Below are 24,604 nucleotides of genomic sequence, written 5' to 3' on the forward strand. Positions count from 1 at the left end.
AAGAGCTATCTGGCAGGAACGCATTTTAATGAAGTCGCTGGGAGGCAACAAGCTGTAATTTCTAGAAGGTTATGCCGTGACTAACAATAGCGAACTGGCTGAGGCAGCCCAGAAACAGTGTGAGGCATGGAAGCCAAATTTCAAACTCATTTTATATTTTAGTTATAAACTCAATCGGCAAGCCTTTGGCTGACTGAAGTGTCGGAGAATCGAACGGTTTAAAACTATTCTTGACAGGAAAAGTGTCAGTAAAAACGTAGCCTGCAAGTTTCCAGCAGTGTTACCTGCAGCACGTGCAATTATCTTACCTGAAAGGAAGATGTTGAAAACTAGACATTTTGTGACCATTCCTTAACATCCTGCAGTTAACGGTGACCGAACCACAAATGTATTTTTTGTGAGGCTGCAGTATGGCCTGTATCATTCAGCGTTTTTTTAAAGAGTACGTAATTTAAAAATCAAATACGTATGCTGTGTATATATTGTACTTATTTCCTAGAGCAGCAATTCGCTTGGCTCTTTTTTTTTTGGGGGGGGGGGGTTGGTAATGGCTATGGCGCATTTTGAGGCGGGAGAAGGGAGATACCTGAGCGCCGGTGAGCGCGCCGCCGGGGCGCTGAGGAGAAGGAGGAGGAGGAGGAAGAGGAGGAAGGCGGCGGCGGCGAGGGCGGGCGCCTTCGCCGCGGAGCCGCCCCGCGGGGCGTGCCCAGCGCCGACGGCTCGGAGGCGGCTGCCCGCGTAAGGGCCGGCGGGGGGTCGCGGGGAGCGGCGCGGAGGCGGCGGGAGGAAGCGCGGCCGCCGCAGCCGCCGGGAAAGGGGTGTGTGTGTGTGAGGGGGGCGGCTCGGGCCGACGGAGGGGCCGCGCTGCCCGCCCCTCCCCCCACCCCCTCCCCAACGGTCGGCGCGCGCGCGGCGCCAACGGCCCTAACGGTCGCTGAGGCGCCGCCGCGCCCAGGCCGATGCCCCCTGAGGCGGCCGCCCCGCTCCGCTCCGCTGCGGGTCCCCTGGCCTCGGCCCCTCGTCGCGGCCCGCGGCGCCTCTGCTGGCGGCCGGGCCTGACGCGCGCAGGCGGGCGGCGGTGGCCGGCCCGGCCCCGGGGCTGCTGTTGCCGCCGCTGCCCCTCTTCAAAGGCGCCGTGTTAACGTGCGGGCTCCCCCGAGGGGGCTCCCGGCGTTAAGACGGAATTTAACGAGGCCGAAGGGGGAGCCTTGGCCGTGCCACGGGGGCAGCCGTGCGCCAGGCCCTGCTGGGGCCCGGGGACTGTCCTGGAAAACCACCCTCTGGCATGGGCGCAGCTCGCAGGGCCTGGACCTCATCGGTGCCGTGTGGGCGTTAAATCCACCTGGATCCCGGCCCTGTTCTGGCTGTGCCGACAGCAGGGGTTGGGTTTAAAGGGAGCATTTTGGAAGCAGCTGCCCCGCAAAGGAGGGTTGCCCATTTGGCCTGGTTTGCAGCAGTTCTCAGCACCCGCAGTTCCAGGTTTTGCTGTTAAGGCTGTAATGCTTAATCCTAAAATAGGGTTTGTTGTCTCTTTTATTCTAAGAACGTGGCAAGGTGCGTTAAAGTGGAAATAGTTTTAGATTTTCAGGGTTTGGCATTTGTCAGAATTGGCATATCACTTTTCAGTCTAGGGAATCTGACTTTAATTTTGAAAGTAAGTGCTGATTCTTCTCTCTTTCCTTCTTAGGGTCATGTGGAACAATATCACTTTGTGCTCTATTTGCAAGTTCTCCCCTAGCTCCCCATCTTTACTGTTTTCAAGATCACGAATTTTGCATCATGTATTCGAAAGAAAGTATAAGGACTTGTGTAAACAAACAGCACAGATACTACAGAATCGGTCTGGTCAAGTTGCGAAAAGGACATGCAACATGCTTCCCAGTCGTTTAGTAAGTAATAAAGCAAAATATAGACGGTATACAAAAACTTACCCTGTTTTAGATGGACGTATCCCAACTGTATATCAACATGTGTTTGAAGAAAATTTAAGGAACAGTAAGGCTGTTATTCAAAGGTAAAAATGTTTTTGTATTTATAATGTTGATATTTTTAATATGATAAAAGCATTACTTATAGGCACTTCTAAGAATTTTTAACTTAGGAAGATCACTATTTTAAAAAATCCGGAGATTTTAAAAAATTTGGGGTAATTTTTTTCCAACCACTTCGAAGCTTAAAATAGCAGCTCCTTTCTGCTGTTTTCCTGGACATCATCTCAACAGAGAACACTTTACAAGGATCAGCACTTAAAAAATTTCAGTCCACCAAAGCAGGTGCATAATTGTTGGTCAAAATGCCTAAACTTAGGTGCAGACTGCATTTGAAATATTGCTATATGACATTGTTTTGCATATATTGCGAAGAAGTATTTTTTTAGACATTCATAAAAATTGTCTTATGTCTAATTTTGAATGCAAAGACGTAAATGGTGACTCACACATTTCCAAATCTCTCCTGAAAGAGTAGGTGACAGTTATTGCAATTTGTCGTGATTCACTGACAAAAGCAGGAAAACATATTTTATGTATTTGTTCTTAAGGAGCAGATGGCAGATACTCAAAGGCCTTTGTTCAGAAGAAAGATACATGAGCTGGAAGCAAAGCTATGGAAAACACACTGTGCCCTCCTGTGGTGGCATTTACAGCATTATTAAAAATCTGTAGCTTTTTCTCCTGAGGTTTTTCAGCCTCTGCAGGAAGCCACAATACAGATAATGGAATTATGTGCAGAGTAGTTCGTAAATTATTATGTCAGACAATAATTTTAGGTAAAGATGATGCATCTTGGTGAAAAATATATATTTAAAATGAATGAACAACCTGGTTTGTTAAAATCAAAATTATTTCAAGGATCACATTTGTTTAGAGTTTATTCGGTTCATTATTTGTACTTTATGCTGCCCAGTCAATAACATTCGGTAGTGAGCTTTTCTTTGGGTGGTTATACAGACACTGCACTATTCACTACTTTTAAAATATAGCTGCCATGATGTTGAACATTCTTTAGGCCTGTCAGATAAACTGTTCAGCGCTTGTTGAGGGGGAGCCAGGGAGGAAACCATCGACTGGATTCTTCCCTAGAGTGGTTGGAACATAGAGGTAAAGGTTCGCACTGAATTAGGACTCACAAATTATGATAGCCTTATTAATATTTGCCCTACAGTGATAGCGCTAGCCCATAAATTTGCAATATCCCTCAAAGTCAGGTCTTCAGCTGCGGTGGTCAGACTGTTCTCAGTACTCCACTGATTGGGTTGCCAACAGAGATTAAAAATGACCATATATTGTAAAATACTATATGTTGAGTTTATATAGGAAACACCCAGGGAAGGCTGATTGACCTAATAGCGTCTACTAGCAATGAACAAAAGCTACAGACAGAATCTATTATTTGGCTCTTCTTTGCCTTTATTAGGCTCAGAAATGTAAGTTTTGAATAATGAAAATAAAATACTTGCTTTAAGTAACATACCTCTGCTTTTTGTTTCACTTTGTGAGAAAAATTATGCTTTTGAATGCTGTGATCTGTTACACCGTAGTTAACAAGTTTCTTTCAGAACCAGTAATCCAAAACTGTGACTTTATCTTCGTTATTGTACTACTGATGTGAAAACTGTGCAATGCATTTAAGTACTGTGTTAAATTTCCTAAAAGGTAATTTGTAAGCAAAGCTTATTTTCATTAATTGAAGCTTTGGTTTTTAAATCAGATATTCAGAATTGCTAGAGATGGTCAGTAAAGGAGGAGGAGAAAATGCCATCTTGCGCCATACCCAGAGAAACAAGAAGCTGTTTGTTCGCGAACGCCTGAAAATGCTTCTTGATGATGAGTCTTTTCTTGAGCTGTCTCCTCTTGCAGGCCTCAATCTGCCATATGGTGATGTCCCTGCTGCTGGATGCCTTACTGGTAATTGCTAGCAAATTTAATATTAGATGTAATAGGAAATTCATGAAGTTTATTTAATTGCTCATATCTTTAAATATGATTCATATTAGATCTAAAGGCAGATAGGGGTTGAGGGTATTGTTTTGAAGGTATTGTTTGCCCACGTTGGAGGCGCAGGCTGGAGGGAAGAAGGTTTTGAACTGATATGATCCTTAAGGTGATTTGAGAGGAGCTGTTCAGGTGCACTGATACGCAGGCATCCTTTGACGACTGACTGAAGTGCTCAGTTGGTTACTCTTGGTAGTGTCAAAAAAGCCCTTCTTCACCATTCTGCTGTGAGATAGCCCTGTGTATTTAGAGTACGTGATTGCAGGCAGTGTGGATGAGTTGTAGTCTGCGTGCTGCACACCTTCATATAGTAACCAATCCTGCTCATTGCAGTTAAGGTGCTTGTACATCTAATCAAGGTTATGGAATATTTTAGTATCTCAATAATGTGTTTTCCTGGGAAAAGTGAACATCAGCTCTTTCCAGTAGTAATTACCGGAATGGAACAGTTCAGCCACTGGCTGTAGTATTCTTCCATAATCTATTCTGAGGAATCTAGGAAAAACTTTCAAAGAAAAAAAGTTCTTTCCTTTCTTCTAGATGTAGGAATTTATTCTACTTACCAGTTACCGGTCTGTGTTTCAACAAATTCAGAATGGGATGTCAAATATACTGATATCTGTTGAATGAAAGAGGGGACCAAGTTGCTGTGTGACCCAAACCCTATGACATTTATTTTGTAACATTTTTCAAATTATAGACTAATCTCATTGCATTTTGAAGAGCAGTTCCTGTTTAAAAAGCAACTGGAAGAATAGGATCATGAAGTCCTATGTTTCTTTTGTCACAGATTGCTACTTTTTCAGTTTTATATCAGTATTTTTATAGTCTTCCCTGTAAACTCGTCTCAAGAGTTAGAAGTCAGATTATATTATTCTTTTTCTTACACATTGTCACCAATAGTGAAGAAGTTGTATTTCAAGTCTTGTCTTCTATCTTACTGACATACTGTTACCAAAAGAAAACTCTAGCTATAGTTTGGCCTCCATGTTTCACTAGAGACTCCTGATAAATAACTGTGGTACTGTTGCTAGGAATTGGAAAAATCTGTGGGGTCTGGTGTGTCTTCATGGCAAATGATGCAACTGTAAAAGGAGGAACTATTTATCCGATTGGAGTGAAGAAACAATTAAGAGCTCAGGAAATAGCCATGCAGAACAGACTTTTATCTGTGTACCTAGTTGACAGCGGGGGAGCATTCCTACCACTACAGGTAATATCACAACAAATTCACAAAGGAAAATTTTTATCTTAATCATATTAATCTTTAGAAATAAGTCTCTGATTTATTTTTTGTTATCTTGGCTGGCTGACACTCATTGTCTGTTAAATTGAATTTTGCCCACAAATCAGAGCCTTGGAGATTATTTGAGCATATATAACAGTGGCTTTCGCCCTGGCTAATCTTGCATCTAGCTTCTGATCAAAGTTTAGAAACTTTAGTATCAATGTGGGGACAAAATGCTGACCAAGTAAGTCGTATGGATACTCCTCAGTGCACTGAAAGGCTTTGGTGTCTTTAATAAATTAAAACATTGTTTGGAGTTTCTATTTTTGACTTTAGAATATTTAAAATTACTCTGTATTTTGTTGTAAAGTCTGTAATAGTAATGCACAAACATCCATGGCCTTTAAAAATGTAATTTTTAAAATACTTATTGTAACAAGAGAGCTTGCACAGGTTATTTTACAATGTACAAAGGTCATGTCATTACACAGACTAGAGTTGTTCCATCTCCAGACTGAAAGCAAACATGTAGAAAAAGTTTTTACCTGAATTATGGAATTTTAGAAAACTAAGTAAAAAAGGAAGACTGTGTTGAAGTTGTTTCACAGGTACAGAATGAACATGAGCTTCCCCATTCCCATGTTTACAGTCTTTGCCTGTGAAGAATAAATTGGTTTCACAAGAATGTGAAACTTATCTCTGCTTTTGTGACGCAGATGGCCATGGATATTTTTGTGGAATTGAGCAATATATGAGAGGAATAAATATAGTAGAGAATGTTGTATGTGAAAAGTTATCAGGTATGATTGTCAATGGTTTCCTTCTCGGAATCAGTTGCAATGGTTTGTGAATGAATGAAGTAAAGATGAAGCACTGGCTTCTCTAGTTAATATTGAAACTCACATTGTCTTTTCTATGTAATGTCAGTCAGAGCTGTTTCCTGACAAGTCAGATGGTGGTAGAGTTTTCTACAATGAAGCAATAATGTCTGCCATGAAAATCCCTCAGGTACAGTGTCATTTTGAATACAAGTAAGTGTAGTATATGTGATTAATAGAATTCTGAAAAAGTTTCCTTTTAATACAGATTCTAGGACCAACTCACAAACATGCAAAAAATTTCTTAAAGCTCATCTTTTCTATTTGTGGGGGAAGAGAGATTCAAATGGTATCTCACGTAACAGAATGATCATACTTCAGCCTTAAATATCCTCTAAGTGCTTACCAACTGGTCTTAATGTAAAAACATCAAACCACTAGGTGATTTTAGAGTAAACTGCACTGAGCTGCGTGTGATATCAAAAACAATGGTGGTGTTCATGACTGTATTTATAGCTTTGGTTCCTGGTTTTCCAAGGTTTTGAATGTTTCTGAAATAAATGTAATGGCTTTGTTTTTCCCTTCTCTTGCCAGTATCTTGTTTGTTTTTTTCTGTGTCCTTTAGGTGGCAGTAGTGTGTGGATCCTGTGTAGCTGGAGGTGCCTATGTTCCAACCATGGCAGAAGAAACTGTGATTATAGATAAAATTGGTACACTGTTCCTTGCTGGCCCACCTCTGGTAAAAGCTGCTACAGGAGAAGATGTCTCTCCGGAGGACCTAGGAGGAGCCAAACTTCACTCTAAGTAGGTGAAATGATTTTGTAAAGTAGAAGAGAACTCAGCACACTTATCTTTAAAGAAACTGCCATTCTATCATAAATTAATATGACTGAAGCTGTTTCTGATGCCTCCACTAAAAGGGGACAATATGGTCCTCAAAGATGGGGAAGCGTGTCATGAAAACATGGTAGAAATGATACATGAATTATTATAAAGGTTGGTGGCATTTAGTTACATGTGTGGCAGTATCATAGGGTTAGATATAAGCCTTCCAAACAAACAAAATAACGTAGCATCGTAATTTCTGCTTTACTACTGTTCAAATCAACTTTCTGCTTCCGTTTTGGACAAATTTCTCAGTTGTTACATATTTAACTGATAGAAATCTCAGATAAATATAGAGGGCAGGATCAGGGCCAAAAGTGGAACCTGTCACAACACGATTTGCTCTTTTCATTCTCAGATACTGGTTTTTGTTCTATCAGCCAAATGGAAGAAAAATCAAGTGATATTAGGGGTTTAAGCTGGGACTAGGCAAATCTGGATTTGGTCCCCCATTCTTCCACATGCTTACTGAACAACTTTAGGCAAGTCAGTTCCTCTCTGCCCAAAAGCGTCAGCTGTGGAAGAGGAATGATATGACTTCTTTTCCAAATGGAAACATTGTCAGAATACATATATAAAAAACATTGAGTATTCAGATACTGTGATAGTCAGGAAACTTATAAGAAATTCTTTTTCCTCCTGAAACTGGGGCATGGAGAGATAGCCTGACTTCTTTTCTTTCATGTGCTGCTTAAGACACTAGAGAACTCTTCGCAAAGAATCTGAATGCTTGTAAAAGCTCCTGAAGCAAAGCAGAAAAAAGGAAAGCCTGTCTGCCTCTGCTATTACTGAGGGCTTCATAGCAGGAGATGAGCAAACAGGAGATGAACCTGATAATAGTAGCTATCTAACCATTTCTTTAACATTATTCTTCTATGTCAGAAGTTACTGTAGTTGTCAAAATAATGTTATTCCATTCTAGATAGGGGAAAGACCCTTTTCTGTTTGCTTTGCTTCATAGTTCTTGGTATTGTGTAATTTGTGAATGGAAACTGGATTCCATACCTTTCTTATCAAGGTCTCACAAAAGCAATTAGTGTGACAGTCAGCTAACTGTGATACATATAATAACTTACTTTCTTTATAACCAGTCTGGAAGTGCTACTATTGTAAAATAATTTTAAAAGTTTTCTCTCTATATTGTTTGTAACAACATCATTGTAAAAATATATACAAAGGTCTTTTTTTTTTTTTTAACCTGTATTAAAGAAAGTCATAGGGAAGAAATTCCCTTCTCCCTACTGTGCATTTTTGTTTAGATTGCACAGAAATTCCACTCACTTACTGGTTTCAGCTCATCCATGCACAAGAACAAAAATGCACAATGTTTTCAGGGAGTCCCGAGGTTCACAGTGCAGATGAAAGTTTTTCTTTTAGTTTAGATTTTTTTTCAATATTCAGATTTCATTAATTTAATACTAATAAATTTTGCTTTCTCTTCTAGAGTCAGTGGCTGTAGTGACCATTTTGCATCTTCAGAAAAGGAAGCCTATGAATGCGTTCGAAATATTATCTCAACGTTAAATTATGAGCCTCTGCCAGAGGAGGTTATAGAATATGATGGTCCTCTGTATAGTTCTGATGAGCTCTTGGGGCTGGCACCACGAGGTTATAACTACACTCTTCCTGTAAAATTGGTAAGTTGACAGGTGCTGTATTTCTTCATCCTTTCAGTCTGCTTTATCTGGTATTTGTGTTTGAAAAAAGCATGAGCAATATGCTTCTGAGAAGGGTTTTTCTATGCACACAAAGTATAACTGCACGTGCTGGGTTTTTTTGTAAGGTTTTTGTGCCCATGAACAACTGTGCTCTGTAACTCCAAAATAATTTTGGAGTCAAAGTTTGGCTCAAAATACTCCGTCAGCAATCAAACACAAACACGAATTTGTTTTGTGCGTATTGGGTTTTTTAGTAGAGTAAGACATAAAATGGCCACTAGGACCATTTTGTCTGACTTCTTGCATAATACAGGTCTCCTTACTATTTGAACAGAGCGTATCCTTTAGCAGAACTATCCTATTTTCATTTCAGTTTCTGTAGGAAAGAATATATGTTTCTTTGCAGATTCTGAGCCGTCTGATGGATGGAAGCAGATTCCAGGAATTCAAGGCTGACTATGGAACAACATTAGTAACAGGATTTGGCCATGTGGAAGGGTAAGGCTATAAGATTTCATTCTAAAAATATACAAACATACTTGTCTAGAAAGCTTTCATATCATTATTAGGTTTTACAGGATCCCAGTAACAATATTTATGAAATTCTGAATGGGTCAAGGATTGGTAATAAAATACTTTACAATAGCAGGAAGCCTTACTCTTATCTCTGGGCTCTGAATTCATCTTGTCTCAGGCTGATAGTGGCAGAGAGTGATTTCAAATGGATGATTTTCACGACTTTGGGAAATTAGTTTTTTGTTCACTCAAGTTACTACCTGAGCAGTTGGAACATTGAAGTCTCAGCAGATTCCTTAAGAAATAAGAAATTGCATCTTTAAAAGTGTTCTATCTCAATCGGAGTTGGAAGCTGTGTTCTCACCATTATCCTGTCTCCCATCTGACATAATTGACTATATTGTTAACACATTCATAGAGCATATAACATTCCAGTCAAATCTTAAAAAAGAAATGGTAAAATGTGTTATTTCTTTTAAGCCTCTTTCTGTGTTGAAAATATAAACATTGCAGATTAAATGTTATCTTGTACGTTACAGTAGTTAGAGACCAGAATCCTGGCACTTTGTACATTGTCCTGCAGTGTGAACTATAGCAGATCACCTATACCTTTACCTGGCCTCCGGGTGTTAGTCCATACGAATACTTCCATGCTTTATATAAAGGGAGTGCTGTGAGATTTCTCGTTTGTTATGTACATGGGGTTCCTTGAATGCAATGACATGTGTGAGTGCATCCTCTTATGTTTCAACTTTCTTTAGCAGGACAGATTTGTGTGTATGGATATTTACATTTCCATTCTTTAGATCATTAGGAGCTACATTTTCGTAATTTCTGGGGTTCAAAAGTGAGAGTGCTCACATGTCTGTCTTGCAGGCACTTGGTGGGGGTAGTGGCTAGCAATGGGGAACTTTCTCACGATGCTTCTCTCAAGGGTGGCCATTTCGTACAGCTGTGCAGTCAGCGGAGCATTCCCATCCTCTTTTTCCAAAATACTGCTCCACATGCAGCAGAGCCAACAAGCATTTCGCAGGTATGGCATTTTTAGTTCAGTATGCTGAATTGAAGCAGTTCCTAGCTCTTGTTCTGACTAAGATTTCACTTTGAAAATAACTAGTTATTAGGAAAATTAATTTTCTTAATCCACTCTTGATGGTTAAACTGAACAGCCTCATAATTACTTTATTCTTAAGTCTTCCCATTAGCATTCTCACTTTATTCCAGTTTTAATCAGTTCTGTAGGCTCATCTGAAATGGTAGTGCCCAGCTTGCAATGTAAGCTTGTAAAAGCTTGGAGTTCTCAGAGCTTTTTGCGTTGAAATAGAGCCTGTCAGTTGTTCTAATACCATTCTGTGCCACAGAAAATAGATATTTCCCTTTTCTAAAAATGAAGGCATTGAGGTACAGTATGTTTTGTCCAGGGCTACAGAGAGCGTCACAGTAAAGCCTACACTAGGTTCTCTGAGCAGGCTGTTCCTGCAGCCCTGTTCTTCCCAACTGTCGCCAGCTTTAGAGACAAAGCCTGGTGTAATTCCATTGTGTGTGAGCTTCACTAATGTCTAGGAGAGCTGGAGTTGCTCTATATTGTGGGCTTAACACAGCAGAACAGTGCTGGGGTATGCACACTGATTATAATTATCTTGTTGATTTACATTGTAAAATAAGTAGCATAATGGATTATGGTAGTTAATTTAATGCTGCTGTCTTCCTGTTTTGGGAGAAACAATTTACAGAATTGTAAAGAAATAAATCTTTTAGAGACACTCTGCAGGTTTGGTGGGAGTGGAAGGAATCTAGAAGGAAGAAGAATTAAAATCTTTTCTTTAATTTCAGGCAGAAGCTCACACCAACAGATTAAAAGCCCAGGCCTCCATGATGGCTGCTGTTGCTTGTGCTGCTGTCCCCAAAATAACCGTTGTAATTGGTGGATGTTATGGGAGCGAAAGTTATGTTATGGTATGGGTAGCATAAAGGTTAATGTGTTTGGTAATAGATTTTGTACACTTTACCAAACCTTCACAATGCTTTCATTTTTAAAACACAGTCAGCTGTTGGTATAGACATTTAACTCCATTATTTTAACTACTTTTAAAATTAGAAATACATTACAAAATGTGATTACAAAAAGTTTGATCGCCAATGTCACTTACTCGACACCCAACTAAGAGCCTAGAGCTGGTTCTAAAAAACAGGTTATTTGAAATTGTTTCTACTAAGGATCTAATGCTGCCTTTTTCTCAACACGTACCACTTGTTCGCAGTGGTCAGGGACCATGTTGTCTTCAGCTGTGTTATAACATGTGCTGTTCACACTGCTATAAGTGCGATAGGGCTGTTTGCTTGCTCAGAATTAAACATGTAAATGCTTGAAGGAAAAAGGAAATGATAAAATGCTGACATGGAATCTGTATTATTAGTCCTTTACGACTTACACTGTATTACATTCTGTCTCGAACTTGATTGCGTCATCCTACGGCCGTTTCTTGTGATTTAAATTCAGTGAGTTTGTCCTGTGCATTTTTTCATAGTGTGGGAGATCGTTCAGTCCAAACTTTTTGTTCTTGTGGCCTAATGCAAGAGTTGCTCTTGTGGATTCAAGACACTTCTTCACAATCCCAAAAGCTGAGGACAATGACTGTAAAGAAGATGAATCGGAACTAAACCATCTAAAAGAAAAGTAAGGACATTAAATAATAAGCCCCTGCAGTTGCACTGAGATTAAATTAGTTAAAAAGTGCCTACTTTTGTTTATATTCCAGATTGTAAACAGCTAAAGCAAACCCAAATCTACTGAAAAATATTTTTAAATACCGTGTATTTTCTGCCTTGTATGCTGTGAGGGTCTTCTCAAGGAAGCCTGAATGTTTGACTTAAAAAAAAAAAAAAACAAAAAACCCAAACCACATATTCTGAAATCAAAATATTCTGCTGTGTATAAACCAATGGAGATCTGCATGTAGAGGATCTGCTGTATTGCAGAATGACTGAAATGCAGAGGGATCAGATCTGATCTTCTGTAGCTGTGCCTAGAACTAGTTTTAACAGTAGTGCCATGCATTCATTTGAAATTGAAGAGCAGGCCGTTTTCCTCCCTGATTTTTTTACTGGCCTGATCTGTTTTTTGTTACATATTTGTACTTTTAAACTTACTTAATACTCTCTTCTCCAGGCTAGAGGAAGAAAGCAGTGCATTTTATTCTTCTGCCAGACTCTGGGACGATGGTGTAATTCTACCTCAAAATACTAGAAAGGTCGGTTTTTTCTTTATATGTTCTTTGTAGTGCATTTTATCCTCAGATCTCCAAAAGATCTTGCAGTGAATGCGTGAGCCTGTGCTTTGCTCGAGGTCAGCCAGCATGCTGACTCCCAGAACCAAGTCTCCCAGTTCTCACTCCGTTTCCTTGGCACTTAGCTTTTCAATTCTCATCTTTTCTCTTCCACATTAGTCTGTCTAAAATGTTCTGTTGAATTCCTTTTTCATTCTAGTTACTTCACTACAGCATTTCCTCTTAAATCCCTTAATTGACTTTCCAATTTGGTTCAGTATCCCAATCCTTAATTTTTCTGTCTTGCATAATCACCCATATCTCTGTTCTTTTAAATTCAGGCTCTTCACTACTTGCATTCTTCCTGTTCTTTTCTCCTAAGGAGGTTTCTTTTGCAACTTCTCCCTGCTTTTAATCTGTTTCTTACATGTGGAGTGCTCTCCATTTTTTTTAGTTGGCAGACATCCACTCCATTGGATCTTTTCTAAAAATCGCCGCCTTTGTTCTTGTTTTGCCTCGCCATATTGTTTATTAGCACTACTTAAAATGTCATTTGCACTTGTGAAGCTTGTTTATTTAAAGATCACATATACATGCTGCTTTCAACTAATTCTTCTAAGTATGGTACGTATTTATGGTGCTACATACACACGTTAAATATTTTTGTAGAGGTTGTGGGAACTTTGCTAACAGGAGAGCACTGAGAAGCATTTTCAAGTACTAGAGTCCGTAGAATCTTTAGAAACTGTATGTGAAAAGGAAATGTGTGACAATCAAAATGAGTCACTGTTTCACCAGCCCACCAAGGTTCACATCTGCACGTTTAATTCTTTTTTACAATACTGTTTTGCTACTTATCCCAGTTCTTGCTAATAGGGGGAATCTATGTTTAACTTTGTCTGAACTGAGCGGATGTGCTCATTCAGAGCCTTCATGTGTGAGCTGGTTTTTTTTAATAGGTTTTTTCAAGCCAGTGTGTGCTCTAATAGCAGTAGAATGTTCACTGTGAAGTTAGGAAAATCCTTACCCTGACTCTAAATTTCCAACAAGACATACAAAAGGTTTTGGCAAAGGAGACTATTATATGCACCATAAGATAAAAGTTAACAGAATCCTAACAGAGAATTATGTTATTTTTAAAGTCTGAAAGCTGTGTTCTGTGTTTTCAGTCATTACCATTGTCACAGGAGACCAAGAAATATGACTTCTTCTAAGAAGACAGACACATAAAGGGAAGAGCAGGATATTTTGATAATTTATTCCACATGGGATTGGGGATCATAGGAGCATAACTAAGTAAATATTGATCTATTAACTATTTAACTATCACATAATATATTTTGATTGAGAAGCTATTTTACCCTAAGCTTTCAGTGTTCCAGAAGTAATCCTCCTGTCATCACAGTGGCTTTAAAATGGTTTCATTTCCTCACACTATGGCTTCTAGGTGCAACACGTGTATTTTGGGATCCTGTGGACATTTCTTCCTTGGTGTTTCCCCTTCCCCAGGGCTGTATTACACTGATGTCCATCTCCCCTAACTGTACAGCTGGCTACTGTGCATTTTAAATACTCATTGTTTTGCAGAAAGTAAGAACAAAACCATTATTGAATGAGCGCATACATTAGTAAATTTTACTAAATTTTCTTGCTTCAGGGGCTCATTGTTTATACTTTTTGTTTTTTAATCAGGTGGTTGCACAGTGCCTAGAAATTATAAACCAGCAGAAATACCAGGTCATATCTCCGTGTCAATATCCCGTCATCAGAATGTAATTGCAGTCTGCCATTTTCAAGTAATTGGCCTTTAAAGAATACTAACACCACAGTGCTAACTTTAAATGTAAATGACTTTCTAATTCTTTGATACCATTAATAAAACGGTTAAACCATGAGCAGGTAAACAAGAAATCCTGGATTTTAAGTCTATTTGCAATAAGTTTGCATTTTTTCATAGTTTGTTACTACATGAGTTAAAATTTCTATTTTGTGAAAAGGAAAGTTTAATCTGTGGTTCTGTAGCACACTAATGAAGCAAACTCATCCTGAGCCATAACGATTGCTTAATTATTTTTATTTATGTTTTATTAAGAAATGCAGAACTAAAGAAATTGTACTTTGACAAAAGAAACGGGAAACAGAGAAGCTATTATTCTATCTAGGCAGTAGGAGTTTTCAGGAATGTAAATGTTAGCAGCGGACAAATGCTGCCTGCTTCAACACCTCTGACCTAGTGCTTGAGTGACAAGTCCAGATTTGCAGAACAGCTATGGAAAGGCAATGAACAAGAGGGGAGGTGGGTTTATGATAGCTCCGCTCAGATTGCTCTGAGAATACTCCTACAGTGACCAGGAGTTGGTTTAAATCCACAGCACTTCAACACAGGATAAAATTACCTCTTCTTGAAGCATGTAACAGAGGGACACATGGTCTGTTCTGTGTCATGTTACCATGCTGACAAATACAGAGTTTACACTGTGCTATTTCATGCATCTTTCATCCTGCTGCAAATTTTAATCTTGTAAAATAAAACTTTTGTTATTTTAAATGAATAAGTCTTAGCACTGCACATTTTAAAATTATGTCAAAGGGTATATATGAAAAATATCTGGGTAAGTATTTTAGAGAATCATCAAGGAAATTGAAACAATTAAGTAACCATGCAAATAAAAAAAGATATTGAAGGAATTTAGGTCATTTGAGTGTTTGTAAATAGAGACTTCACCCTTCAAAGTTGGAAGAAATATGTTGCAGGCAGCAGTCACGCTCTTTTGAAAAGTCCATGGAAAGTCACAGGAATGTTCGTCTCCACTTCGGCCCTGGCAACTTCGCTCATGTCTTTGGCGTTGAGGATCAGCAGGTAGGCAGGCTTCGGCCCTGCACCGGGGCTGATGACTATGCTCAGCACAACCCCTGGTCAGCAAGAAAAGGAACACGTGTCATTCCTTATCCTTCAACTTGGACTTGCCACGCCATAAGTAAGCACTCACACACAGGGCCCTAGTAAATCTCAGTTATTTTTCCCCCTTCATAGGGTTTTGAGTTCTTGCTGTCGTTCTGCTTGCCAGCATAGCTCACAGTTTCCCTCTAGCACCATGAAGTACGTTTGTAGTCTGAAAAGCAACTATGAAAAGCCATTGCAGGGGCCTCTGACAAATGTCACTTAGTGGAATTTATATCAAATTTGTCCACATTAGAAGTTGAAAAAAAGGAGTGATTTGCCTTACAGTTCTGCTTCTCGGGCACCAAGATGCCCATTTCTGGATCCTGGCATCTTCATATGGAAGGTTCTAGCTCTTAAGATTTCTGTGCCTGTATACACTCTTCTGGTCAGTGATTGCAGGAAAACACAAGACAGGATCTCTCTCCCGTGACTCCCGTCAGCCCCCTTCGCTCATTTGTATTCTGTCTCAGTCACATAGCTAGAACTGCTACTAATGCCCTAAGCTGGAGCCAAGAGCTGAATAAACATACAAAATAATCCATAGCAGCAGCAGCAGACATACAGCCTTGGGGAAGAGCGCAGAAACGTGAGCGTGCGACCTGGCGTTAATTTAGATTCAGGAAAGTGCTTGTGCAGGGGCTCAAGTCCCATGAAGTTAAAAAGGATAAAAAAGACTTAAGCATATTCTTAAAATGCTTGTTCTCCATCTTCATTTAAAGAAAGCTTCTAAGAATATGCTTAAACCTTTTCAACTTCAAGGGGACTTAAGCCCCTGCACAAGCACTTTCCTCAACTGGGGACAGAGCATACCAAACTGGGGCTCCATATATACCTGTGAGCTTGCTCTTGACTTCAGCTGAGCCAAGATTTCTCCCAGCTTCATGTCATCCTGCTCAGAAATGAGGCACTGAGGGAATAAGTGGACACCCGTTCAATCTAAATGTGGCAGCTCACCTTCAAAAATAGGTACTGGTCTGAGGATGCAGGAAGAAATGCGTACAGTGCTTGGCATGAATACAACTATGTGTCCTCGAGTGACAAAGACTAAAGTCACTCCACTCCTACACAAGGAAGATGGGTAAGAATAAAAACATGCTTGGCTTAAGAGAGATTTAATTTTACAAAGTTCTGCCATCTGGATTTCTTTAAATACTGTAACTCCTGATGGAAAGGCTGGGAAACGAGGACAACAGACCATCTCAACCTAGAGGTCTTTCTCCTCCTTTATTTTCATTTAGTCTTAATTTTTCTGTGTTCTCCTCAGAAATTTCCCAACAGTTTTACAATAAGGAATACATCTAATCGGGGAGCTATCTGGAAGTTTTCCTGCACATAATACTCCTCTGGGTGCTATCTGTCCAGGTAAAGTCAGGACAGCACACTCTGGGCCAGGAGACACAAACGTGTGAGATATTAAATAATTAAAAGACCAAAATAAAACCAGTTATTACCATCATCTTCCTCCAGGGCATCAGGATGCGAAACAAAGATCGGTTCTGAGGGGTACGAATCTGGTTCCTGCCACACCCAGGTCTCTCTCGTTTGAACATTTAGTTTACAAAGCTACAAGAGAAGGTGACAAACCCTCATCTCAGCAAATAGCCTTTCTTGTCCTGAAGCTAAAAGCTCATCCGGAAAAAAAAAAAAAAAGGCACCCCACCCATTTGTTAATAGTTACCCTGTCTGGAACGAAGTGATTCAGTCCAAGGCCATATGAATAGGTATATGGTTTCCCGCCATATTTCTTATAATTGATTTGTGGAAATTCAAAGGCTACAAAAGATATATATATATGCGCTAGGATTAGTGGGGCACAGATTGCTGACGCTCCTGTTGTTGCCTCCGGCTGAGAGTCAGAGTTAACATCTTACCATGGCGTGGCCCTGAGAAAATAACTTCCGGCTCCAGCCAGATGGTCTCATCGCTGCGCAGAGTTGCTGTAGCTGTTGTATAGGGCAGGGTAACTAAATTCTTACCCGTGTCAGCCTGCGACAAAGAGAAATAGCCAAGACAGACAAAGAGCAGCGGTTGTGTTCGTTTTCTTAGCCGTTTGCACACAACCATTGCAAACTTTGTTAAGCAGTAAGGTTCACAGCGTGCTGCAAAGCCTCATAAAGCTGCAAAATTAGAGTACGCTTGTGAGAAACAGTGCTTCCATTTTCTTAGCTAGCTTTCAGTGGGCAGGAGCTGTAATGAGAATGTCTATCCATCACGGTAAAACAATCCTTTATCGCAGCCTTCGCTGTGCTTACCTTGGATTAAAAATTAGATGCACACGTGTGCCTTTCTTCTCACCGAGACATTTGGAGGTTAACTAAGCGCTGACGCACGTGGTTGCACGTTTTGTTTCATCAGCACAAGACAGAAAGAGGACAAGGTGGGCAGAGGAAAAGCCTTAAGTTCAGAGAGCGCCGAAACCTTGTGTTCGCCAGCTCAGCACCAGCTCCAACTAGACTTCATCAGCAAGGAGGAAGAAGAGGAGGACAACAACAGCTGGGGTAGCTAGAAATCATCTAGAAATTCCCAGCCACAGAAGTTTCCATCAGGCCAGCTGTTTGATGGACCTCACACCATGAGTTGGGAATGGATTTAATCACATGCTCCGGCTGCAGCCACTTCCCTTCTCTGTTCGCCCAGTGATGAACTCCAGGAGAAAAGTCAGTCTCCGGTCCTCTGCACCCTCTATGAATAACTGCTATCCCACAGTCTCAAATTTGTAAGGCAGCACATGGGAAATAGAATGCAATACTGTTGATAAGCTATGGAAAATAAAAAGTTTCTGTGAAGATCCAAGCTTTAAGGATTCCTCCCCCCCCCAAAGGTTTAATATGAATTAAACTGAATCAGGCAGAGCATCTGGTAATACTCTGCAATGAACTCTGCAGGGGAGTCACGCAGACATCAGCATTTCGGAGATGCATTTGAAGTTCCACATGTGCAGAGCTGAACCGTTACCTTGTCAACGTTCAAGGGCAGCACGTATCTGCGGGCCTCGGGCTGAGGGGCTTTTTCTGCCTGTCTCTTCACTTCATCCCAGTTCGCTCGTAAATTGGCTAAATAGAGGTAGTTGTAAACAAACTCGAATCTGTACAAGAACAGGATCACAGACACAAAACAAAGATGGCATTTGCAAGCAAAGTTTTAAATGCGGGTGTTCTTTCCTAAAATGCCATCGAGTAACGCGAGTCCTGTTCTAGCTCTGGCAGCGGGAACTGTGCGTGTGCATTACCGCTCTCCGTCAGACAAGCCCATGGACTGCTCCTTTGCACTGTCTGCTCCCCTAGCACCTCCTGAGAGCAGGCAGGATAATCACGGTTTCAGTGCAGCTGCGATGTTTGGAGTCCTCATTCCAGGGCCCGTAGGAGTGCAGATTTCTTGCCGTGTTTATGTCAAAAGCACCATTCAAACCCATACCAGATTGTGCCCATCGCTATCCCAGAGACTGAAACAGCATCAGCACTTCAGTAGTCCCTAACATCTATTAAAGATAAAGGCAAGTGGAAAACCTCAGAAAATCAGTTTAAAACGGGCTTTCCACACATCTTGGTAACTTACACGCTATCTAACCTACATATTAACAAGTGGGAACATTTAAACCAATTGAAACGGGGATGGCTTTCAGCCTTAATGCTGGATGCCGATTCCCACGGAGAAAGGGGAGGGTGTCCAGAGGACACAGGCCGCTGTACGAATCTGCTCACACGCAGTAGTCGGGGTCATCGCACGTCGTTTGCGGAGAGCCTGTCCGCTGTCGCCAGTGCGTGTGGGGAGAGGTGCAGCGACACACGCATTCTCGTTCCTGCGCCGCCGTCTTGGCCATCCCTACACTCAGTCCGCAAACGGCACCGCAGATACTCACCCTTTCCAGGTGCAGAGATCCACAATAAGGAATCCATTATCTTCATAGGTGTTAATGTGATGGAAAAGGTTAAAGGCAGAAGTCCGGTATTTGATATTGAGGAGCCTTCCTTTTTTTTTCTCTGCCACGTGAACCCAGACCTAAAAAGCAAGCAGCACGTTGTTTTAGATCTACGAGCAATGAAGGTGAAATTAATACGACAGACCTTCCAATTCAGAAGGTCGACTGCCCAGCATAGCGGTATTTTGGCAAGCTACGCAACTTACCCCCATAGTTTCATTAGACTCGAAGCAGTCCATGTAGTTGGCTCCCCAAAGGCTCCAGGAGGAAAGGAACTTGAAAAGGTTGATTTTCACTGGCGTTTCAACGAACACTATGTAGTTTGGGGTCAGCCCAAAGCTGTTCAGAAATACAGGGGGAGCACATCAAGTTCACCGTGGTTACTTTGGGCAAAACACGCGCTCATGCACCATGCAATAGTTTATTTTGAGCACCAGATGTAGTATGTAGAATGTAGCTTAAGATAACAGCAATATAAACATCCTGATTTTGGTAACTCCTCAACTGTAGCTGCTTATTACATGTGAGAACAAGTTCTGCTTGCCGTTTCTACAGAACATGCTAAAACCCCCAGCAACGTTGTACAAGCGTATCCATACTTTTGTGTATTTGCATAAATAAAAATGGATGCTCTTAATAAATACTCACTTGTCAAAGCAGCTGTTTTGACATGTGAGCATAGTACACAAGATAAGAGTTTTACTGTAAGCAACGTCTCTCTTTGCTGTCAATGGACCTACATTTTCAGTCTATAGGACCAGTGAGAAATTACCTGTGAACATAAGAGGGCTTAAATCTGTCACTGCAAGGAAACTGCACAACCACCTCAGACTTGTTTATTGGGTCTTCCTTGTCTGGAATATGATGATATTTGAACAATTATGGAGGAAGTTTCATCCATACTTACTTTGGTTGTATTACTGACGTTTACCTTGCAAAATTTCTGCCTTCAACACAAAGGAACTTTATGATGCAGAAGCCATGTAAATAGTTGTTTTAAAGATAACATTTCTGTTAATTAAAAGAAGCTAATGAAATGTAAAAAAAAAACCAAAAAACAAAAAACCCCCCACCTTGATAACAAAAATCATCTCAGGAATAAAAAATTATTTATTGGACATGATTTTCTGAAGTTCATTCAGAAGTTGGATTAACTGACCTGCCTGAAGTGGAGGAATCCGTATAATATTATAGGCAAGTGAAAATTTTTTTCCAAAGCAATTGCCAATGTTATAAACTGTCCCATCATTTTCAACGTGGGGATGAGCAGTTGCTCCATTAACTGAAACATATTTACAGAGATCCACCTGGAGAACAAGACGCAGAGATTCATGAGCTTCCTCAGCAGGAGACAGGAAGTTATCCGCTCCTGCTATGATTTAGCAGACAGATGCCTTCTTACTTTATATATGGAAAGTTCTTCTCTTAGCCCAGAACATCATCCATTTTGTGAAGAGGAAACATCAGCTAAGCTGAGCAGTTTGGGAGAGTCAGGCACGCTTTACTTTGTCACAGTGGGAGTTTTGGGATTTGGGGGTCCAAAAGGAAAGGTTCAACAAACTGAACATTGATAATAAATCAAAGAACAACTCTGAAAAACATATTCTACCTTAAACATGGTTCTTCAGGCTAAATAATGCTCGGCTCCAGTTTAAGTTAAGCCAGCATTAAAAACCTAGTAGGAGCCCTCTGATTATTTTGGCAGCTCCTTTTAAACTCAGGCTGTAATCTGGCTCCAGTTTGCAAACTGTAACCTACATCCTAACCCAAGTGCGAGAACATGGACCATGGACCCCTTGTAGTCTCCAAATTAAATATTACTTAGAACAGTTAGAGCAGCAGCGGAAATTCATTTACAAGCTTGCTTTGAACTTTGCTCTCACAGAAGCTCCTAGCTTGCTTGTTGTCTCCGAATCATATCTCTGACGTTCATCCTAAACACTCGCCTCTCTGTAAGAGGCTGTTAAACGTTTTCATTTCAGCTCTACTCCTCCGTGTTTTTAGAAGCTCAGTACAAACACCTACCTGCTTAATCGTCTCTAAAGTTTCTGGGTTAATTCTGGTTATAAAGTTGGTCTCAGTACAGGCGTAGTAATCTTCACCAACAGGGTAGACATTAACCAGGGCGTTATCAGTGACTTCCACACCTTTGAAGTATGAAAAAAACCTGAGCAAAGAAAATCAACAGAGAGTCAGGGATTTCTTGGAAGTAGAAATTACATAGCACATCACTGCAGCAAGTCCTCTAAATGGTCCCGAGGTACCTGGAGAAAATGTTCTTGCATGGATCTGGATAAGCATAGGTGCCAAACTCCGTTATCACAATTCGCTTCTCGATCATTGCCCTCACGTAAGCGTCGGTCCTAACGAACCTGGAGAAGGTGAGAAAGAGAAAAAATCTTATTGGCAGCATCATAAAAAAAAAGCAGGCCACATAACTAAACTGAAAATATTCTTGTGATGAAACCTGTAAGACCTTCAAAAACTGCAGACTTAAAACCACAAGGCTTTGCTGGGGAAGAGCGTCAGGCTGCACCTAGGGCGGGCAAGGTCCTGAAACCTGCTTCTTCCCTTCAGCTGCTGAGTCGGGAGCACAGGGAAACTCATGATCAGCTTACGTCTGAGGATGACCAGAAATATCATATTTTGTCCATTTATTCTTCAAAGACCTGAAAACCAATAGCTCACAGTTTTCAACTGAAAATATATTTTAGTTTTCAAAGTAATTTGTAGTTCTGTCACTTCCTGACTGTAGCCACAAACAAACCTCTCTGCTCTCACCTTCTCACCTATAAAATAAGTTTTGTAATCTTCTGGGGAAAATACAATCCATGTAATGTTTTCCAGGGAAATGTAATGGGAAGTGTTGCATCTCTGCTAAATACAAGCAAGTTTCAGTTATTTTCAGCCCTCTATAATGCTCTCACCGTTAGAGCTCTTCCAATAACTGCATGGACTTGAAATCAGTGGGAGCCTCCCACGTGCTAGACAGCAGAATCCGGCCCCAACACATTACAGTTTAGCAAATGGTTCAAATTTTGCTTGGAAATTTTCCACATACCTTCGATGATATGTAACATGCCCCTCCTTAAAGTCAAACTTGTGAAGGAGTGCTTGGCCATCAAACAAATGGTAAAATGGCTCTGCACCGACCTCAAACAAGCCAGGCCCACATCTAAGAAGACTTCCTTTAAGCCAGGCGGGAATCCTACCTGTGGAAAATAAAGCTTTGTATTTATTCAGACCAAGGCAAGTTAAACCAAGAAGTTTTTCTTGTAACAAAAGAATAAAACTTAAAATTATTTAGTCTATTTTAAACTTTTTTAAAAAAAAAGATCATGCATTCTTATGAGCACTTTGAACTATGCCTTCTTCTTCCTCTACAGACCTAACAGAGGGTGTCCAGCACTGAAAAGTCTAGAGATCCCACATCCAAGCTGTGCTTCCTCTACTGCAGAATATGGCAGCCCCATGTTTCAGCCCTGCACTCCAGGACCTCCAGCACCTCTGCGAGCTGGTGACCCACGTGCTCAGAGAATAAGAGCTGGGCTCAGAAAGAGCACGAAAGGAGATTAGCGCGACCATACAAACCTGTGACGTGAGCAGTTACCGGAGAGGACAACTCCTCCACAGTCTCAAAGAGCTTCTTGTACCCTCCAGCGGGGTGTTCAACTCTGAAAGAGTCACGAGACCTTGAAATCAGCTTGATCTGGAGGAGCTTTGGGAACCCACTAGAGCAACGGGATTTTACTTCTGGATGGAATCATCTGTCTCTTGCAAATAACTTGACAAACCAGCAGGGAGAAGCACTAGCCCTCATGAGAAGAAAGGCTTCAAAGACTCTGAGAAGCTGCGGTAGCAGACCACAAATAGTCCATGTCTAGAGACCGAGCGTACAGATGAACGAGAAATAACAGGACACCGAGTGCCTCAGCCCCTGCCAACCTGTCTCTAACAAGGCAAACACCCTCAAACACCGCACAATTCCAGGAGATCCGGAAACATCAGGAAGCAGGCCAACTTTTTAGAATCAAAAATCCAGTTTCTCTTTCCCAAGTCTCTGATAAGTTGTTTTTCTTCTTTTTTCTTTTTTCAAACCAATTGTATTTGAGCACTTAGCTGAGAATTATTTCAGTTTTAGTCTACTTATAAAGCACATGAAGACACACCAGATATAGGCTGGGTTGTACACTGTCCTTCCTCTCAAGGACGGACCTGAAGGACCAGGATGGACCATCTCCGGACAGCCTGCCCCCTCACCGACCAGAGCCATTCCTCTGTACAGACTATAGTAGCATGAACACGCGCGCACAGAAAACCACCCCCTTTCCTTCCCCTCGCTCCCAGCAGAGCGCATTCGCCCTCAGCCTCCAAACTGCGCTCTTCCATACAGCTCGAAATCATCTCCTTTCCTGAGTATAAGTTGCGGCAGACACCGTGACTCGCTTCTAGCCCTGCTGTCTGCCAGCGTTAACAAGTCCCGCGGAGATAAGTGTATCCCACCTTGGTCGCCTAACGTCGCTTTGAGAGATCGCCGACCCGTTTCTCGGAAAGCTGGTTCCTGTGCAACTCTTACCTACTGCGTGAGCCTGAAACGGGGGGAGCAAGCAAGGCATTTCTAGGGCTACAAAACATTTTTTTGCATACAGCGCTTTCTACTACTCGCATTAGGAAGGAGCTGAGAGCCGGCTGAAAATACCCTTTCTCCCACCGCTGCCTAGAGACAGAACTCCGCAGGGGGGACTCCACAGCGGCCTGCTACAGGCCTTTGGCCTCTGCCCGAGAGCGTGGCTGGAGCAGCCGCCCCTCTCCTGTTCCCCGGGGCTGACGGGGCCTGTCACACCTGCCTTCATCTCTTCCCATTCCTGAGCTAACTCCTCACAGCAGCACAGCTGCACTAATCACATTTCCAGCTCATCCAGCAGTTGAGAGACACAGCTGGTTTGTGCAGCTCACTCCTTCCTTGCCCATCACCCTCGTTATCTTCTGTTTAAAGTATAAACTTGTCAGAATAGGTGCCGTATCCTATGTGCTCACCTCGCTTTCTAGAGAGGCTGAATCTGTCACGGCTACCTTGGACCCTTGTGCACAGCAGCCTGCTACGCTCAGAAACCCATTCCAGCAGTAGCGTAGGGGAAATCACAGCACCGTGGGCACCTCTACATGCATTGCACACATTTATGTAGCACAATTCACAAAATCATACCAATAACTGGGTTGCTCCTATAGAGGAAAACCCGTAGGAATACTCACTGGCTGTACATTTTCTCCCCGATGACAGATGTGCGCCCTCCGAAGCCAATGGCAAAGCGTGGTAGGTAGAGCTGCGCGCTGAGTATTTATACGAGCGTTAAGTCCCATTGAAGGAAGTAATAGGT

The 24,604-nt window shown here is 41.4% G+C and overlaps 2 protein-coding genes across 2 annotated transcripts; one reads left to right on the forward strand and one right to left on the reverse strand.

Moving 5' to 3' along the window:
* Positions 1–718: 718 nt before the first annotated feature.
* LOC106486525 (methylcrotonyl-CoA carboxylase subunit 2) lies at positions 719–14,274 on the forward strand. The gene is made up of 13 exons (XM_067301388.1): positions 719–738; positions 1,688–2,014; positions 3,709–3,905; positions 5,027–5,205; positions 6,148–6,228; positions 6,664–6,842; positions 8,368–8,560; positions 8,988–9,079; positions 9,974–10,130; positions 10,931–11,053; positions 11,626–11,774; positions 12,267–12,348; positions 14,056–14,274. The coding sequence occupies exons 2-13, from the start codon at positions 1,692–1,694 to the stop codon at positions 14,137–14,139; spliced, it is 1,839 nt and encodes a 612-aa protein (XP_067157489.1). The 5' UTR covers positions 719–738; positions 1,688–1,691; the 3' UTR covers positions 14,140–14,274.
* An 81-nt stretch (positions 14,275–14,355) lies between these two features.
* Positions 14,356–24,490, reverse strand: RPE65 (retinoid isomerohydrolase RPE65). Its single transcript, XM_013945118.2, has 14 exons — positions 24,480–24,490; positions 22,818–22,900; positions 22,288–22,438; positions 21,491–21,598; positions 21,252–21,393; positions 20,386–20,533; positions 19,999–20,080; positions 19,433–19,565; positions 19,167–19,306; positions 18,263–18,392; positions 17,179–17,293; positions 16,986–17,080; positions 16,759–16,870; positions 14,356–15,276 (listed from the first exon to the last, which is right to left on the reverse strand). The coding sequence occupies exons 1-14, from the start codon at positions 24,488–24,490 to the stop codon at positions 15,125–15,127; spliced, it is 1,602 nt and encodes a 533-aa protein (XP_013800572.1). The 3' UTR covers positions 14,356–15,124.
* Between the last annotated feature and the right edge of the window lie 114 nt (positions 24,491–24,604).

The sequence above is a fragment of the Apteryx mantelli genome, chromosome 8 (assembly GCF_036417845.1).
Source record: "Apteryx mantelli isolate bAptMan1 chromosome 8, bAptMan1.hap1, whole genome shotgun sequence".
NCBI classification, from domain to species: Eukaryota; Metazoa; Chordata; class Aves; order Apterygiformes; family Apterygidae; genus Apteryx; species Apteryx mantelli.

Bases quoted from the DNA above. Each gene is read 5' to 3' on its own strand.
- LOC106486525 (XM_067301388.1), top strand. From the start codon at position 1,692: ATGTGGAACAATATCACTTTGTGCTCTATTTGCAAGTTCTCCCCTAGC. The intron at 2,015-3,708 runs GTAAAAATGTTT...TTTTTAAATCAG, and splicing joins AGTAAGGCTGTTATTCAAAG to ATATTCAGAATTGCTAGAGA. The intron at 3,906-5,026 runs GTAATTGCTAGC...TACTGTTGCTAG, and splicing joins TGCTGCTGGATGCCTTACTG to GAATTGGAAAAATCTGTGGG.
- RPE65 (XM_013945118.2), bottom strand. The intron at 17,294-18,262 runs GTAACGGTTCAG...TCTTTGTCGCAG, and splicing joins TGCCCTTGAACGTTGACAAG to GCTGACACGGGTAAGAATTT. The intron at 15,277-16,758 runs GTAATAACTGGT...CTTGCTGACCAG, and splicing joins TGCCCTGGAGGAAGATGATG to GGGTTGTGCTGAGCATAGTC.